At 35.6% G+C, this 17,394-nt stretch overlaps 1 protein-coding gene across 7 annotated transcripts in view; it reads left to right on the forward strand.

Annotated features, from left to right (window-relative positions):
- OPA1 (OPA1 mitochondrial dynamin like GTPase) overlaps positions 1–17,394 on the forward strand; it is a 104,683-nt gene that overhangs the window by 53,025 nt on the left and 34,264 nt on the right. For all 7 annotated transcript variants that reach the window (XM_004038222.5, XM_004038225.5, XM_004038224.5 and 4 more), the window contains 8 exons: positions 823–938; positions 1,827–1,891; positions 2,553–2,629; positions 8,628–8,793; positions 10,839–10,991; positions 12,638–12,746; positions 13,210–13,289; positions 16,554–16,694. In XM_004038222.5, the coding sequence (XP_004038270.1) occupies positions 823–938; positions 1,827–1,891; positions 2,553–2,629; positions 8,628–8,793; positions 10,839–10,991; positions 12,638–12,746; positions 13,210–13,289; positions 16,554–16,694 (907 nt within the window). The remainder of the gene's footprint in view (positions 1–822; positions 939–1,826; positions 1,892–2,552; positions 2,630–8,627; positions 8,794–10,838; positions 10,992–12,637; positions 12,747–13,209; positions 13,290–16,553; positions 16,695–17,394) is intronic.

The following is a 17,394-nucleotide window of genomic DNA, read 5'->3' on the forward strand; positions in this document are numbered from 1 at the left end:
TGTATACTGAAACTTTATATGTTGAGTTTCTGGAAATAGAAAAGTATGTTTGTTCCTAGGTTAGTACGGTAAGTCAAGATAGTTCTTGCAAACCATAATCTTACATGCTTTGGGGAGTGCACTGACAACATATAGAACTGTGCTGTCTAATATGGTATCACTAGTTTTGTGTAGTTATTAAAATTTAAATTAGTTGGAATTAAATTAATTTCTGGAAGATGGCTTTCTTCATGTTCTTTTTAAAGGCATGGTGGCTCATGCCTGTAATCCCAGTACTTTGAGAGGCCAAGGCAGGCGGATCACTTGAGGTCAGGAGTTTGAGACCAGCCTGTCCAACATGGTGAAACCCCATCTCTACTAAAAATACAAAAAAAATTAGCTGGGCATGGCGATGGGCAGCTGTAACCCCAGCTACTCAGGAGGCTGAGGCGGGAGAATCACTTGAACCCCGAGGGGGTGGGGGACGGAAGTTGTAGTGACCCAAGATCATGCCACTGCACTCCAGCCTGGACGACAGTGCAAGATTCCAATTCAAAAAAATAATAAAATAAAATATAACATTAAATTTAAATTAGTTAAAATTCAATAAAATTCAAAATACAGTTCCTCAGTTACACTAGCCACACATTTCAAGGGCTCAATAACCCAGTGTGCCAGTAGCTACCATATTGGAATGTTTTCCTCCTCACATAAATTTTTATTGAACAGCACTGGTATGAAAGGTAAGAGTGGCTGTTAGCAAGCACATTCGCAGACTTGGTGGTAGTATTGTTGTCCTTTTTGTCATTTTAATATACTTTAGCTCTTATTTTTTTTTAATAGGACAAGCATGCTAAAGGCACACCAAGTGACTACAAGAAATTTAAGCCTTGCAGTATCAGACTGCTTTTGGAAAATGGTACGAGAGTCCGTTGAACAACAGGCTGATAGTTTCAAAGGTAAGTTGGATTTTTTAAAGAAGCAAGCAAATTAAGACATTTTACTAGCTGGCAATCTTTGGCATCCATACGATTCTGTACTTCTTTCCTTTAACAGTTGCTTGGTAGTTCATTTACAATTAGACAATATCTGGAAAATAGAAGAATACAAACCTTCAGTTGTTATACAAGAACAAGATTTTTCCTTTCAGAGGAAACATCTCTAGAAACACATTTGCAGAGTTCAAACATGAGAACATTTCCTAGTGCTTGGAAGTACACAATAAACTATAGAGAATTCTAGATTCACCCTGTTGAGGACGAAGAGAGCAGATGTGTTGGGAAGCAGAGCCCTCTGAACTTCCTTTACTTGGTACCATTTCCTGAATCCCACACTTTCCTGCTCAGTGTCTTTTATCTGAAGAGAATATATTTGCTTTCTCTTTTCCCGTATGTAAATCCTACCTGATCCTACCTATTTATGCCAGTTAGTCCCTCTGCAATCTTGTATTACTTTTATTTCCATTTTACAGAAGAGGAAACAGAAGACACTTACTTACCCAAATAACTTACCCTATTACCCAGTGTCACACAGCATGGGTAATAGGCCCAGGATTTGGCTGTTGGTGGTACAACTGCAGAGCCCATTCTCTCAGCAGCTCTATGGTACTAAACTACTTCAGCTGTGTGCTAATGGATTTAACATGGAGAAACTAGAATCAGGGAGAACAGTTTTGAAAGCTATTGCAAAAATGAAATTCTGAGACGTTGAGATCCCAGAGTACTAAGGGGTCATAGGCGCACTCTCAGAAATTCAGTTAATACAGAGGATATGTGTTTTAACCACTTTAACCACTACATCTGGAAAGAAGGAGGGTCATCAAACTTGAACTTTTCCTTCTTCCTCAGCAACACGTTTTAACCTTGAAACTGAATGGAAGAATAACTATCCTCGCCTGCGGGAACTTGACCGGGTAATATTTGGATACTCATGTATTTTGTATATATCTTAATTTAATGTTATGTGCTAACTAAATTTATGTTGAGAGAAAAATCTGATAAGCTAAATTACTTTGGTTTTGACTATAACTACTAATTTGTAAGAATACATCTCTAGGAGCAGTTATCTCTTTCAATAATTTAAATTATTTATTATATAACATTAAAAATGGATTACAAGATGTCAAAACAAGTGTTGAAAGTGTTTTCTGAGAAGGTAATGAATGTGCTTTAAAGGTTTTGTAGAATTCGTGTATTCCTGTAATTTAGTGGGAATTAAACATTGTTTTTCCTTGATTTTAAAATCCCCATTAGTTAATAAAACACAGCATTAATATATAGTTACTGATGTACTAAATTAATATGTATTGATGCTTTCACTTAACGTGAACAAGTGTTATGTGAAAAACTGCATTCAAAATTGAGAAGGTAGATATTTATGTCAGTTTCTTTGTCCTTATCTGGATAATGGCATTCCTAAAAAAAAAACACTAGAAGTGCATTTTTGCTAGTCATGTATATTTAAACCCAAATTCAGCCTAGTCAAAAACCTCCCTTTGGTTATCTCTGAAAATCATGACAGGGTAAATTTACTGTCTTATGGAAATCTTACTTACTTGTATTTATATTGCCTAGAATGAACTATTTGAAAAAGCTAAAAATGAAATCCTTGATGAAGTTATCAGTCTGAGCCAGGTTACACCAAAACATTGGTAAGTATTTGATATTAATCTCTTTTCTGAAAGACTTTACTGTACAGGTTATAATGAAATGCTAAAACTTAGATTGATAAAGCAGTGATTTATTGTTGCCTTGGCTCATAGGCAAAAACGTAATAGTATATTTTTTTGGCAATATCTAACTACTTTTGTAGTCTAACCAGTTGAATTTCTTCATGTTCTTTTAAAATCTTGATTCTCTTTGCCTTTTCTTTATCTTATACTTAATAAATACATAATCAGGATTTCTGTAAAATCATTTGGGCAGAAGTTTTGTCAAATTGTACTTTAGGTAAATATCAACCTGTCAAAATTGATTTATAAAGGGAGGTTAGTATATATTTTCAGGTTCTCCATTCTGAGTAAGAACAGTTAGTGCTTTCTGTAACATGTGGTTAATATGTTGTATACAAATCACATTTTGAACTTAATGCTATTAATACTTGAAATTTTTAAAAATAGCAAGTAAATGCACCTTTTTGAAAAATTTTTTATGTTAATCTTTTCTAAGGCAGACTGTTACCTTCAGTTTATATTTTATGTAAGTTTGGCCATTCCTGAATTCAGTGGAATGAGACACGGTAAAACAAGCTATGTATAAATAGCCTCGACATTTTTGTAGTCACATGTTAATTAACAAATTCCTCATGCAGAAATTATCTTTCTAATGAAGACTGGTATTTTTAAGAATTTATTTTTGGAGCAGAGCTATCCTCACTGCCATTCATTGTAAATATTTTCTGTACCTAGTCTATTCACTCAGTTAAAGGTTATCAAAAGTGAGCCTAGATAGTAGTATCTGGTCTGTACATTTGAATTCAGCATCACTAGTTTCCTCATTTCAGTGCCCTTTCTTCCTCAGTGGTGAAACCTCTTCTGTCTTCAAGTAGTCCACATTTGCCTGTTTTTAATCTGCATTCCTTATCCAAAAAAAGAGATCTAATTTTATCTATTCTTGTTGATTAATCAAACATTGTTATGACACAACTTATGTTTGTTTATTTGTATCTTAGCCCAGTTCCATGGCTTTGTGTCAGTCAACTTTCAAGTTACAAAGAGATATATAGGTTTACAGATTGAGTATAATACTAGTTGCCTTGCTAGGTTGTATGAGGGTATTTAATGTATATAAAAGTGATATGTAAACTGTAACAACTAATAATGCTGTTTATGGGGAGAAAATGTGGTCCTTCTATAAATTAATTTTTGGTATCATCAAATGGAAAGTTAAGTTTTGTTTGGACAGAGCAACCCTGAAATCAAAGTATTTCTTCACTAAAGTGAGCCTTGAAGATAAATGTAATTTATTTAATACAAAGGTAACTGAAGAGAATTGTGAGGGGACAGTGAACGCATACCACCAGATTGCCCATTGAAAAGGCAACGGTCAGATCTGGGACATCTGGCTGCTAGAGATTTATTTGTGTAAGCTGCCGGATCATATATGATTCTCTGTGTTTTCAAGACTGTAGAGGCTGAAAAAATGTTAAGTTAACACAAATATAAATCAGAGTAGCAGGTCCAAGCCTTAGCTGTTCATACCACATTGAATTCAAGTACATTACACCCCAAATATTTTCCAGATATTTTATTATTTTGACATAGTTGTTGTTGTCTTGAAGTTTTTATTGGTATCTTTTTGCTGAATAATCCTATGTGATATTTTAGGACACTGCTTAAAATGTTTACAATTATTTAAGTCATAAGACTGTTTGATCTATATTTGGTTATCTGGAAAGTGTTAAAAGCATTTTATGTCATAACATGACAGTTTGTTATTTCCTTTAGACATTCCACTGTCCTTCAGTTAAGTTTTAGGAAGGTTATTAGGGGTATAGATTTGACATATAATACATTATAGTAGGAAATACTCACTCAGCATTTTTACGCTGTGCCTGGTTTTCAAGAGTGAATCACTGACATTCAGAAGGAGATATTGATATATCATTAACATCATGTGACCAGCAATGTAGACATATCTTTTCTAGAAGGATAGCTGGCTAGCTTCACAGAAATACATTTTTTCTAAAAATCCTACTATGGTACATTTTTAGAAATTCTCGGACTTCAGAAATCAAAGATTTGCAATATCATAATTTGAAATTTAAAACATGAATAAGTGTTAAGGCAGAGGCAGGAATATGGTAAGGGCCAGGAGATGAGAACAAGAAAGGCGACACAGGTAGCTGTGTCCTGTGGCTTTAACATAAATGGGGGCAAGAGGCAGGAGATAAAACAGTAGATGTAAGCAAAATATTGGGTTTATTAACCATATTCAGAAGCTTAGTATGTATTCCATAAGCAGTGGGGGGAGGGTGGTCACTGAAGAGGATTAGGTCAGGTTTGCATTTTAGAAAGGTCTTTGTAGTAGGCAAAATGGAATACAGGCGGAGAAAACTGTAAGCAAGGAGGCAGTTGGCTTTTGCAATAATTTAGGCAAGATGTGATCATGGCTTAAACTTGGGTAGTGAGTGGTAGTACAGGTGGAGAAGAGACACTTGTGAGATACTTGAGAGGTTACCTAAAAGATAGAATTGACAGGATTTAGTGATTGTGTAGATAATGAAGAGTCTATTAAATAACGAGTATGTTTATATTCAGTAATTACATTGCTAGGAATATATGCAAATGATGTATTTGACAAAGATGAACACACAAGACCTTTCACCTTGATTTTTTTAAATAAATGTGAAGAAATGGAAAGCAATTTATGTGTCCCATTTGGAATTATATAGTATTTGGTTTATATAGAGCAGATTACTGCTCTATGGATAGAAGTAGCCTTTGAAAAGTATAGGATGTTGACATGGAAAACTAAATACAATATACTTTTAGATTTAAAAAAGGGATTTATAAAACAGTATGTATAATTATGAACCACTTGTGTAAATACACACACACAAATAGTTACATATACATAATTTTTTTAATAATAAAACCATAAATAGTGGTTATCTTATAAAAGAAGAACTATGGGGTACTTCTTACATTTTCTGTATTGGTTGAAATTATTATATGGAGTATAATAATCCTCTACTTTAAAATTTAAAAAATCCATTTTAAAAAGTATTTAATTAAAGTGGAATGTAGGTAAAGTTTCTGTAGATAAAGAAGGCAATAACACTATTACCTTTATTATATTTTGCTAATTATATTTTGTGTATTAGTAGAAGTTATCCCTGGTTGATGGCAAAACCTGGAATAGAGAAGTCACCTATAATAACACAGAATATAGTCCAGGCACGGTGGCTCATGCCTGTAATCCCAGCACTTTGGGAGGCCCCCATGGTCGGATCACTTAAGCTCAGGAATTCAAGACCAACCTGGGTAACATGGTGAAAACCCTGTCTCTAATAAAAATACAAAAATTAGCCAGGCATGGTGGTGCACGCTTGTAATCCCATCTACTTGGGTGGCTGAAGTGGGAGAATCGCTTGAACCCAGGAAGCGGAGGTTGCAGTGAGCTGAGACTGTGCCACTGCACTGCAGCCTGGGTGACAGAGTGAGACCCTGTCTGAAAACAAACAAACAAAAAAAAACCATAGAATATAGGCTGGGAAAATTGTTAGATGATAGCAGCAAGTAGTAAGGTAGCACATGACATAACTAGATGAAGTGGCTTCACAGTGTAATGGTTTTTATATGAACATTGAGAACTGATGGTTCAGAAGAGAGACTGGGGTGAGGAGGACTTAGCTTCTACTTTCTAACTCTGAAGGCCATTTAACTGCTGAATAGCTTCATCTCAGCAGAATTTGAGGACAGAGGACAATCACTTTCCTTAAGGAAAGGTTTGGAGGTAAGAATAGGAAAAGAGAATGAGAGTGTAAAATGGTTTGTCATGGAACCGGGTATTATAAGAGCACAACAGAAATTGTTGGGATGGAGGGGAGCAGTGGGAGTCTGGGACAGAGGACAGCAGCTTGGCGATGAAAGGCAGGAGAGGCTGGACAAGGAGAAGTGATAACAGCTGCCTCTGTGGATGTCAAAGCAGCAACCTCCCTTGAGAAAGTTGCCTTTAGCTTCTCAGGATTTGGTAATCAGGATTTTTAAAAGGGTGTCAGGGATATGGATTCCTGGCCCACAGACTCCAGGGAAAAATAACAGACTATGTCTCTTCTGAAGCAGGATGAGAAAAAAGCCCTGGAGATCAGAGGCTGGATCCTGGTCTTCAGTTCAACTTTCAGTAATCTTGAGATTGTGTTTAAAGTGGTATCTGAAGAGGAGGCCCTGACAGGCTGCTTTTCTTCATCTTGCTCCTTAAATTCTCCCACTTTCTGTCATTAACTCAGTGACTAAATTGTCTTTGTCCTTTTGGGCCCCAGTCATATATCCTCCTCAGACTCTGATTTCTTTACTGGTTGTAACTGGAAAGTGACCTGAAAGTTAGCAGTGGGAAACCAGGATCTGTGTTGATTGATTCAGTAGACTTAATTTTACACAAAATGTTTAGTAAATAGTCTTGGAGGGTAGGAGATGTTGACTCTCCTCACCAGAGAAGTTCAGCCGGGCTTTTGGACAGCAGGATATTTCTGCTACCCTGAGATTTGTGGCTATATCCTAAAGGGTTGAGGTTATTCTTAAGAAGGATCCCCTGATAAGCAGAGTTTTTTTTTTATATATTGTAGTATTCTAAGTTTATTACCCAAATAAATATTTCCTTGAGATTTCAAATTGAAATAGTTGTATTTTTTTATTAGTGACCCATGTTCTTTTAAGATGTCTTTCAAGGCAGAATTTTCAACATGATTATGCATCTTTTACATTGTTAACTTAATCATGAATTATTGAAAAATTTTATCTACAGCATTCTATAACATCTCTGTGCTGTGATCTGATAAGTTGTCATATTTATACCAAGAAGTTTTCAGTCTCGGACTCTCCCATAAGCACATGAAGTATGTGTTAATACTAGGCAGATAAGTGTGCATGAAAAGATGCTCAGAATTATTAGTCATTAGAGAAATACAACGTAAAACCACAATGACCACTATACACTTACTAAAATGGCTACAATTTTAAATGACAGACTATACCAAGTGTTGGCAAGGATGTAGAGGATCTAGAACTCTCATTCTCTGCTAGTGGAAATGTAAACTGAGGCAAACATTTCAAAAAAAAATTAAACATGTAATTACCATATGATCCAAACATTCCACTCTTAGGTATTTACCTAAGAGGAATGAAAGCATGTGTTCATAAGAAAGACTTGTACGTGAATTCTCATAGCAGCTTTATTTGTAATAGCCAAAAGCTGGAAACGGCCTAAGTGTCTATCAACACAAGAATGGATAAACACATTCATGCAACATAATACTACACAGAAATAAAAAGAAGTGAAATATTGCTAGATGCGATGGCTCACACTTGTAATCCCAACACTTTGGGAGGCCAAGGCAAGAGGATTGCTTGAGCCCAGGAGTTCAAGACCAGACTCAGCAACATAGTGAGACCCCATCTCTACAAAATTTTTAAAAATTAGCCAGGCATAATGGTGTCCACCTGTAGTCCCACCTACTCGGGAGGATAAGGTGGGAGGATGGCTTGAGCCCAGGAGGTTGAGGCTCCAGTGAGCCATGAATGTGCCACTGTACTCCATCCAGCCTGGGCAACTAAGCAAGACCCTGTCTCAAAAAAAAAAAAGTGAAATATTAATACATACAACAGCATGATGAACCTCAAAATAATTATGCTGGAGTGGAAGAACAAAGACAAAAAAAGAGTATATGCCACATGATTGCATTTATATAAATTTCTAGAAAATACAAAGTAATCACAGTGACAGAAAGCAGTTCCAGTGGTTACAACTTTTGAGGATGATGGATGCGTTCATTATCTTGACTGGTGCGATTTACAGGTATATACGCATGTGAAAACTTATCAAAATTTTAAATATGTACAGTTTATTATAAGTTAATGATACTTCAGTCAAGCTGTTTTTAAAAACAATATTATATTTAGATTTAGTGCTTTTGATACTTTTTTATTTCAGGGAGGAAATCCTTCAACAATCTTTGTGGGAAAGAGTATCAACTCATGTGATTGAAAACATCTACCTTCCAGCTGCACAGACCATGAATTCAGGAACTTTTAATACCACAGTGGATATCAAGCTTAAACAGTGGACTGATAAACAACTACCTAATAAAGCAGTAGAGGTTAGGATATAATTTAATTAAATGGGTAAGAAGCATTATCTGAAGGGAGTAGGAGCTGTGAATTTTAGATTTTATTCCCATCACAGCCTCTATCTTTCTTTTAGGTCTTTATATCTCATTTATTCTTTATTCCTCATCTCTGTTTTGGGACTGACCTTAATGTTGCTACCAGTTACTACGGTTATAAAAATTTACTAATTGGTATGATGTTGGCCTGAGGGTATTGGTACTTCTTCCAAAGACAATATTTAACAAGCAAATTTTGCTTGAATGTGAAATATTTGCTTGAGTATTTGCTTGATTGTGAAATATTTTGAACATTTTCTGTGGATTCTGTGGATTATAGAGATTCCACAAAGAAAATACTTAATAGATGAAGCATTTCATCTGAGCTCAGTTATACTTAAATTATCATTTTCTTAGGATCCTGACAGAAGATTAAACTAGGAATTATTAAAAAACAAAACAAAACAAAACAAAAAACTACCTTAAAGAATCTATTTCTGCTACCATGTATCTTGGCTTTATCACTTAATAGCTGTGTGATCCTTTGCCTAGTTGCTTAACTTTCCTATGTGTTTTTTCATCTATAAAATGGTGACAATAATGTTGCCTACCTCACAGCATTGTTATAAGGATTAAGTAAGTAATTATATGTAAAATACTTAGACAATGCCCAGCCCATGGTAACTGCTCAGGAAATGGACCTGCTGTTATTATGGTCCTCATCATCTGAATTGATCCATCATGTACATCACCCCATAAACAGTGATTGTTCAAGCTAAGAGTCAGTGTGTCCTGTGCTTCTGTGTGAGGTTGCTCACAAAATTGAAGTCAGTGTTAAAAGTAATTTTGTTTTTCATACCTATCTTAAAGGCAGTGTCAGTTTCTAATTATTCAGATGTGATTTCACCCCTTTCCTATCTTGCTCCAGTGTTAACTTCCTTATCTCTTCCTTATTTCTTCAAGCCCCTTTCTAAGAACTCCAGCAGCCTCGCTGCCTAAGTTGCACGTTGCTGAGCCCTGGCAGTTCTTGACACATTTACCCCTGAAGAAGTTAGAGAGCTGCTGCTACCCCTTCAGTAGTTCTCATTACTGGCACTAACATTTTTTCTGCGCCCTGTCCCGTGATAGGATATTTTCACATCCTAAGGTTCAAGCAGTGGAAGTGGTTATGAAAGCATCAATTTTTCTTTCCACTGCTGCTTTCTGTCCCTCAGCACTAGGTGTCATGGAAAGAATGTAGATCTGGTGAGAAGGTCAGGAAACATGGATCTTAACACTCACCCCACCACTCACTCCATATTTTTGGACAGTCACTGTCTTTTTTAAAATGAGAGAGGGCTAAACTCCAGCATTAAAAAGCCCACATAGTTATAAGTAGATTTTGTTCTTCATTATTTTTGACACTGCTCTTCCTTTCACTGTTCAGATCATTAGGAGTTAGCTATAATACAAAGCTGAATACTCTTCGGCTGTGTTTGAAAGTGTTGGTGCATTGCTTCATATCTTTGCTTAAAGACAAAGCTATGAAGATGACTGAATCATTAAGAGATTTTAAAATTTTGCAGTGTGAAAGAAGCAGTCAGACTCATGTCTTAGAGGTTGAAATAAATAAATGAACTAACTTGGGTGGCAGGCTTAGAATACATACCTTATCTTGAAGAGACAGCCCTGTTCAGCTACAGTAGGTGGTGTCATGTAGGAATATGGGTATACCCTTCTCAGTTAGTTCAAGAGAAGCCGTAAATGCAGACTTTTACATGAAATCTCTCAATTTTTAAATATTAGCATGCAATTTTAAAAATGAGAACCACTATACATGTCTAGGAAAACATACCAGGAAGCCATATCCCAAGCAACCCGTGTGAGACCTCTACATCATAGTTTATATTTGCCTTTTTGTTAATGTAGTTTCACATATATTTTCTGATAAGCTGATTTATTTATCACATCTGTTTGGCTTGAGCTCATGTGTTATTTTTCATGTTAACCATTGAAGTATGTAGTAATAATACAGCTTTTTTTCTTTCAAATAATTCTAGGTTGCTTGGGAGACCCTACAAGAAGAATTTTCCCGCTTCATGACAGAACCGAAAGGGAAAGAACATGATGACATATTTGATAAACTTAAAGAGGCCGTTAAGGAAGAAAGTATTAAACGACACAAGTGGAATGACTTTGCGGAGGACAGCTTGGTATGTTGTTTGTATACTGGGGTATCAGCCTCATATTTTTATATAGCTTCTCAAATTGATACTTTTTCATAGGAGACTTTTTATATGACTAAATTACATTCTGAATTAAAAATAATGAAGTAAAGAAACAGATTGATGATCTGTAATCTGCCCTTTAATATTTCCCTGCCCTTCTAAAATCACCTGTTGCTGTTTCTTTCTTGGCTATCATTTCAGAAAAAAGTAAAACTTTGCAGTAAACAGACTCTGATAAACTTCTACAAATTGTCATCTGTTAGCCATTTTATGGGCCTGTCTGTAGATAGGTGCTTCTAATTTTACCCTCTGTGATAATGAAAGGAACTACATGCGTTGGTTTTCAGTGGATTATAAAATGTTAGACGCCTAAAATCATAACACCAGCTACCATGTATTGAATGCTTACTATGTGCCAGGAACTCTGCTAGGTATTTTGCAAGCATTATTTGATGTAATTCTTAACCACTCCTATTATTGTCATTGACAGAGCTGGGATTCAAGCCCCTTTCTAATGGCAAAGCCTGGTTCCTGACACCACCTGATAAATCTTTTGTTATGTAGAATGCTCTCACTACCAAAATCAAATCTGTTAAGTGCCTGCTGTGCTCAGAGAGTTACTAGAGGTGTTGTTGAATTACAGGATTAGGCAATTTTCTGGGAAAATGCAGAGCTGGTTGTAATTATAATTTTATTTTAAAGAAGTGTTTGTCTTTATGGCCGGGCGTGGTGGCTCACACCTGTAATCCCAGCACTTTGGGAGGCTGAGGTGGGTGGATCACCTGAGGTCGGGAGTTTGAGACCAGCCTGACCAACATGGATAAACCCGTCTCTACTAAAAATACAAAATTAACCAGGCGTGGTGGTGCATGCCTGTAATCCCAGTACTCGGGAGGCTGAGGCAGGAGAATTGCTTGAACCCAGGAAGGGGAGGTTGCGGTGAGCCGAGATCGTGCCATTGCACTCCAGCCTAGGCAACAAGAGCAAAACTCCGTTTTCAAAAAAAAAAAGAAAACCATATTTATTCTTGTTAAATGCCTTATTAAGACTGGCTTACTGAGAAAATGGCTTCATTTTTATTCATCCAAAAATTACAAAATTTGGAAGCCAATTTTCAACTGTAATAAATAACTTTTATGATTTTATAGACCTTTTATATGTCTACCTTATTACTTTTTTCGTTGCTGTTAACACTGGGAATAATAGTTAATAATTTTTTTCTCCTCATTTTTGAAAAGGCTAACATATAGGTCATATGGCAAAAAGGAGCGATGAACATGATCTGAATTATTAAGCCCTGAATTTTAGGTTTCTAGATGTTGCATTTCATGTAGTTAAATTTGTAATATTTTGTATAATGTAAATGTGTAATATTACCCACGCACCCCATATGGTTAGCTTGTTTAATTTGGGCCAGGAGAGAATCTCCACTCTTTATTTTTTAGATAGCAAGCTAACAAATAAGCAGGCAAGTAAAAGGAGCTTATGCATTTTTATAGGAAGGATATATTTTTATGCTGGTTTATATACATGGTTATTTTTCCATATTTACTAAGCTGTCAATTTGAATAGAACTACTAAAATGATGAGATGTAAAACAAGTTGGCCTTTTCTCTTCTTGTTATTTTCAGAGGGTTATTCAACACAATGCTTTGGAAGACCGATCCATATCTGATAAACAGCAGTGGGATGCAGCTATTTATTTTATGGAAGAGGCTCTGCAGGCTCGTCTCAAGGATAGTAAGTAAAGACACGGCTTATTGAGTTCTGAGTTCACAGTGGTGAAGGAGTCATCCAACTTTAGTGAACATTTGTAGAAATATATTGAACATTTCAAAGTCTTTGTCATTAATACTGTAGTCGAATATTATTTGTGGAATTTTTTTAGTCAACTGCTTTGTAACTACTAAAACCAATGAATAAAATGGACACATGATGCTTATATGCATTTATATTCTATAAAGCTATAATGCAGAATATTTTAGTGTGTTTGCTACTGTACTTATAGGAATTTTATAAGCAATTATACTTTTAGGTATCATAAACACATATATAATTAAACTCTTACACATGTGCCATATCAGTCATGTGGGTTTTTTCCTTTATTTCAACTGCCTTCATATTGATATAACACTTTGAAATAGTTATAATTTGTGTGTGTGTAAGTGATAAAATTCTTGATAAATTAATTTTTTTTTTCTAGCTGAAAATGCAATTGAAAACATGGTGGGTCCAGACTGGAAAAAGAGGTGGTTATACTGGAAGAACCGGACCCAAGAACAGGTAGAAATAAACAAGTCTCTGGTCTTATGATGATATAATTTTGTTCATTTTAATTCAGGCATTAAAATATAACCTTTTTGTGGCTCTAGACCAGTCTCAGGAATATTAAATGTTTTATATCATACTTTCTAAAATATAATGAATCTTTAGAATAAAGAATAAACTACATAAGAAAGTTTTTTTTAAGTGAAGTAGCCATGTTGTTAAAAGACAAGAGATGAAACATGCCCCTTTTGTGGTTGATTACTTTGTTCATTTCAATTCCCTGTTTGAGGTAAAAAGGAAGATTAAAGTTATGAACAGGCCAGGCACGGTGGCTCATTCCTGTAATCACAACCCTTTGGGAGGCCAAGTCAGAGGAATAGCTTGAGTTCAGGAGTTCGAGACCAGCCTGGGCAACATAGCAAGACCTCCTCTTTACTAAAAGTCAAAAAAAATTAGCCAGGTGTGGTGGCACATAGCTGTTATCCCAGCTACTAGTGAGGCTGTGGTGGGAAGGATTGCTTGAGCCTGGGAGATCGAAGCTGCAGGGAAAATAACTTGTGAATAGAAAAAAATGGTAAGGTTTTCAGAGGATGTACAATGAATATGATTGGCGGGAAAAGATACAATTTTTCTTGCCTTATTTTATTATCTTATCTATATCTACCATTAAAGTCCCTACCCCTCACCTCCACCCCTGTTCATTCCTTTCTGATTCTTATAGCTTCTTTTCCTATCTAGCATTCAGTCTTATACCACTGTCTCGTTCCTTGTTCATTCCTTAAATGAAAGAATCTAAATAGAATATAGAATCTAACTACATAAATTAAAGAAATAATGAAGATGAAAAAGATTTAGCATCCAGTCCATTTTCTTTTCTTGTTTGCTTTGTTCCTTGAATTCATTTAGAAAAAGGAGATCAAGTAATGGAAAAATAGAGGAGACAAAGAGAATAAAAATTGACCAAATGAGATGTCCCTATTTCTTTATTTTATATTTTCATTTTCATTTTAAATACAGTTAATTGTATAATCTATATCCTATTTTTTTCCTAGTTTCCCACATTTCTTGTTTCATAAGTTCTCTATCAGATGTGAGTCTCAGCTTTCCTCAAAATAATTAAGAGACAGTCTTCTTTTTCTCTGTGTTTCTTTACTATTTTTTTTTTTTTTTTTTTTTGGTAATGACTTTTGTGAAAAATGAGCCATTAAGAGACTGAAGCGAAGCTGAGAAGCAGACAGTTAGTGATTGGGTCATGCATGTGTTGAGGGTGCATTGGTTATCTCTGCTCTACAGATGGGCTGAGAGAAGGAGGTCTGTCAGAAGAGAATTTCTAGAGATCCATCCAAGGTTTCTGACTTTGATAGAGGAAGATGCATTGATTAGAAAGAGCTGCTGTAAGGGAGATAAACTGCAAAAGAAAAATGGTATCTGGCCTTCAAGACTTAGTGATATTAGGCCTAAAGTCTCTAGAACAATCGGTGGCAGAACTTGCCTCAGCAACTGACTGGTGGTAAATGTGCTTTGGCCAAACAGTCTCTGAAAGAAATGATTCCTGCTCGTAAGTTATTTTTGTCAGGAACTTAAACCCATAGGGGAATCCCTTCAAGAGAAACAAAGGAATTTGCTTTAAAGTCAGTGCAAAGGGTCTGTAAGCCTAGAAGAGGAATCTGGAAACCCTTTAGAGAAGAGCCTTCTCCCCACAGGATTTCAGGGCAGCATGTGTGAGACCCAGGCTGACTGTAGAACAGAGGCCATAATTTGGAATATAGAAGGGAGGGGCATCTGAATCACCCGGGGAGGTGTTTATATATAGTGTTTTGTTTTTTCTTCAAAAGCTAGCCTCATGTCAGACTCACTGAGTCAAGCTCTCCTTCTCTATCCTTTCTATCCCTCCCACTCCCAGTTGAAAACAAGTGTTTTCAACCTCATACCTGGAGGTTACAGTGAGACATAGATTCTAGAAGAGGTTGAGAATATCCCTAGGTCTCACATCGTAAGTTCACTTAGCTGAATGACAGGATTTGGCAGGAAAAGAAACTTAAAGATGAGAAATCCATTCTCTGAAAAGTATTTTGTGCTTTTGTGTTTCTTTTGTTTTCTAGGAAAATTCATCCCTTTGAAACATTCTCGCCTTGTTTAAGCCAAACTAATGGAAATTTTGGTCAGGATAGATCCAAGAGTAGTTCTCTCTTCTAATGGCCAAGTGTGGTGACAGTCAAATGATGGGTAGAAAGGGGGAAGTAAAACATGAGGCAGGATGAGCTTGGGAACACCATTACCAGCGATTTCCTTTCCATCTCAGACTGAATAGTACATGTTTAAGCAAACAGTGAACTTTCTCTTTATCAAATGCTCTTTTTTCTGAAGTATTAGTTTTCAGAGAGTATTAATTAGTAGTTCCATTTACAAGTTAATTGTTTGCATTTATGTGTTAATCTTGTCTACTCAGATTTCATAGCTGTGATAGAGTTTGGGGCAAAAAAAAACACTCAGTTTCGTAGCTGTGGTAGATTTTCTATTCTAGTAATTTATTTAGGGTAATGATTGAATTTAAAGCTAGTTTCTTCTATCATACAATTTTGAGTGGAGGTTTGAAAAATGACAAGATTAATTTAACACAGCATAAGAATCTTGTTATCAAACATAACTAGTGTAGGTAAGTTTTCCTCCTTTGGTAAAGAGATTATGAATAATTACAGATAAGAGACTGGAAGTGAATTTAAGAAGGATAGATACCTCACAGGAGCAGTCTGAAGTACCATTTTTTATGAAAAAGCTTTTTAAAAATCAAACTATGCATTTTATATTTATTGGAAAAGAAACATGTCAACAAGTTTAAGTCCTTACAGTAATCTCGTTCTTAAGTATAGTTCTTAGATATGAAGCATTTTAGAACATCAGCTCTTGCTATGCATTCAGGGTGCTTTTTCCTAGATTCAAATTATACCCTACGGTCAAGAAAGAAAGAAAATACATGGTAAGATTCCTGGTGCTGTAACTTCCACAGGAAAAACATTTCAGCAAAAGTAAATACATAACAAGTAGGGCTAATCCCTGGGTTTTCTCCCCTCTCATGAGGCAAATTCTTCTGTGTTCATAGGCCATTTACCACATTCATAAGCCGGGGTGCTGTGTTCTTTCTTGTGTTTCTTCCTTGTTTGTTGTGATTAAGCTTGTGTTATCTTTTATGCAATAGTAATGTATTTATTAAAATTGAGACTTTTTCAAGCGCCAAATTATGAACCATCTAAACACAGTCCTTTTTTAAACATTTTAAAGTGTGTTCACAATGAAACCAAGAATGAATTGGAGAAGATGCTGAAATGTAATGAGGAGCACCCAGCTTATCTTGCAAGTGATGAAATAACCACAGTCCGGAAGAACCTTGAATCCCGAGGAGTAGAAGTAGATCCAAGCTTGGTAATAAATACTGCTGGGAAGCAGGAATCTGCTTCCTTAGTATTTGTTTCTTGCAGTAAATGTTACTACATGTGTTAGTTAGATATTTAAGTGCTTAATTTGACTTTTGTCATGTGTACATTTGCTGACAGTAAAAGCTTAGTCATTTTAATTGCGTGAAGAGAAGGAATTTTATTCTCAGTATTGCTTTTTTAAGAGTAATGCTTTAATTTGTAAATGGAGAAATTTACTTTGGCAAGTTCAATGGTCAACAGTCAGTTCATGCAAAATGGGATGAAACCGACCTAGACCTTTGCCCCACGTCACACTGTTTCAGATTGCAAAATAGAATTTCTGTTTAAAAATGGCATATATATGTGTTTTTGTGTGTGGTTTACAGTCAAATGTAACTCAATTAGATGTGAGTGGATTCAGAAAAAATAAAAATGTTGTTTTTATTAAATTGGATATGACCATTGAGTTCTTTCTCCATTGTCCTCTTTTGTTAATGTGAGAATAAAAATAGTCTACACTTTAGGCTACTTTTTGCTTACCTTCATGATGCTTTTTTTGAGGATGAATTTTAAAAAATACTTTTGGGCCCACGTTTTTTAAAAAATACATTCTCTACTGCTTAGTTAAGATGTAAGGAATTCAAAAGCTCCTTATGATATTAGCTTAAGTGAACACAATTAGAAAAATAAGTCTAGTGGGGAAAGCA

This window comes from Gorilla gorilla, chromosome 2 (assembly GCF_029281585.2).
Source record: "Gorilla gorilla gorilla isolate KB3781 chromosome 2, NHGRI_mGorGor1-v2.1_pri, whole genome shotgun sequence".
In the NCBI taxonomy this organism is placed as follows: Eukaryota; Metazoa; Chordata; class Mammalia; order Primates; family Hominidae; genus Gorilla; species Gorilla gorilla.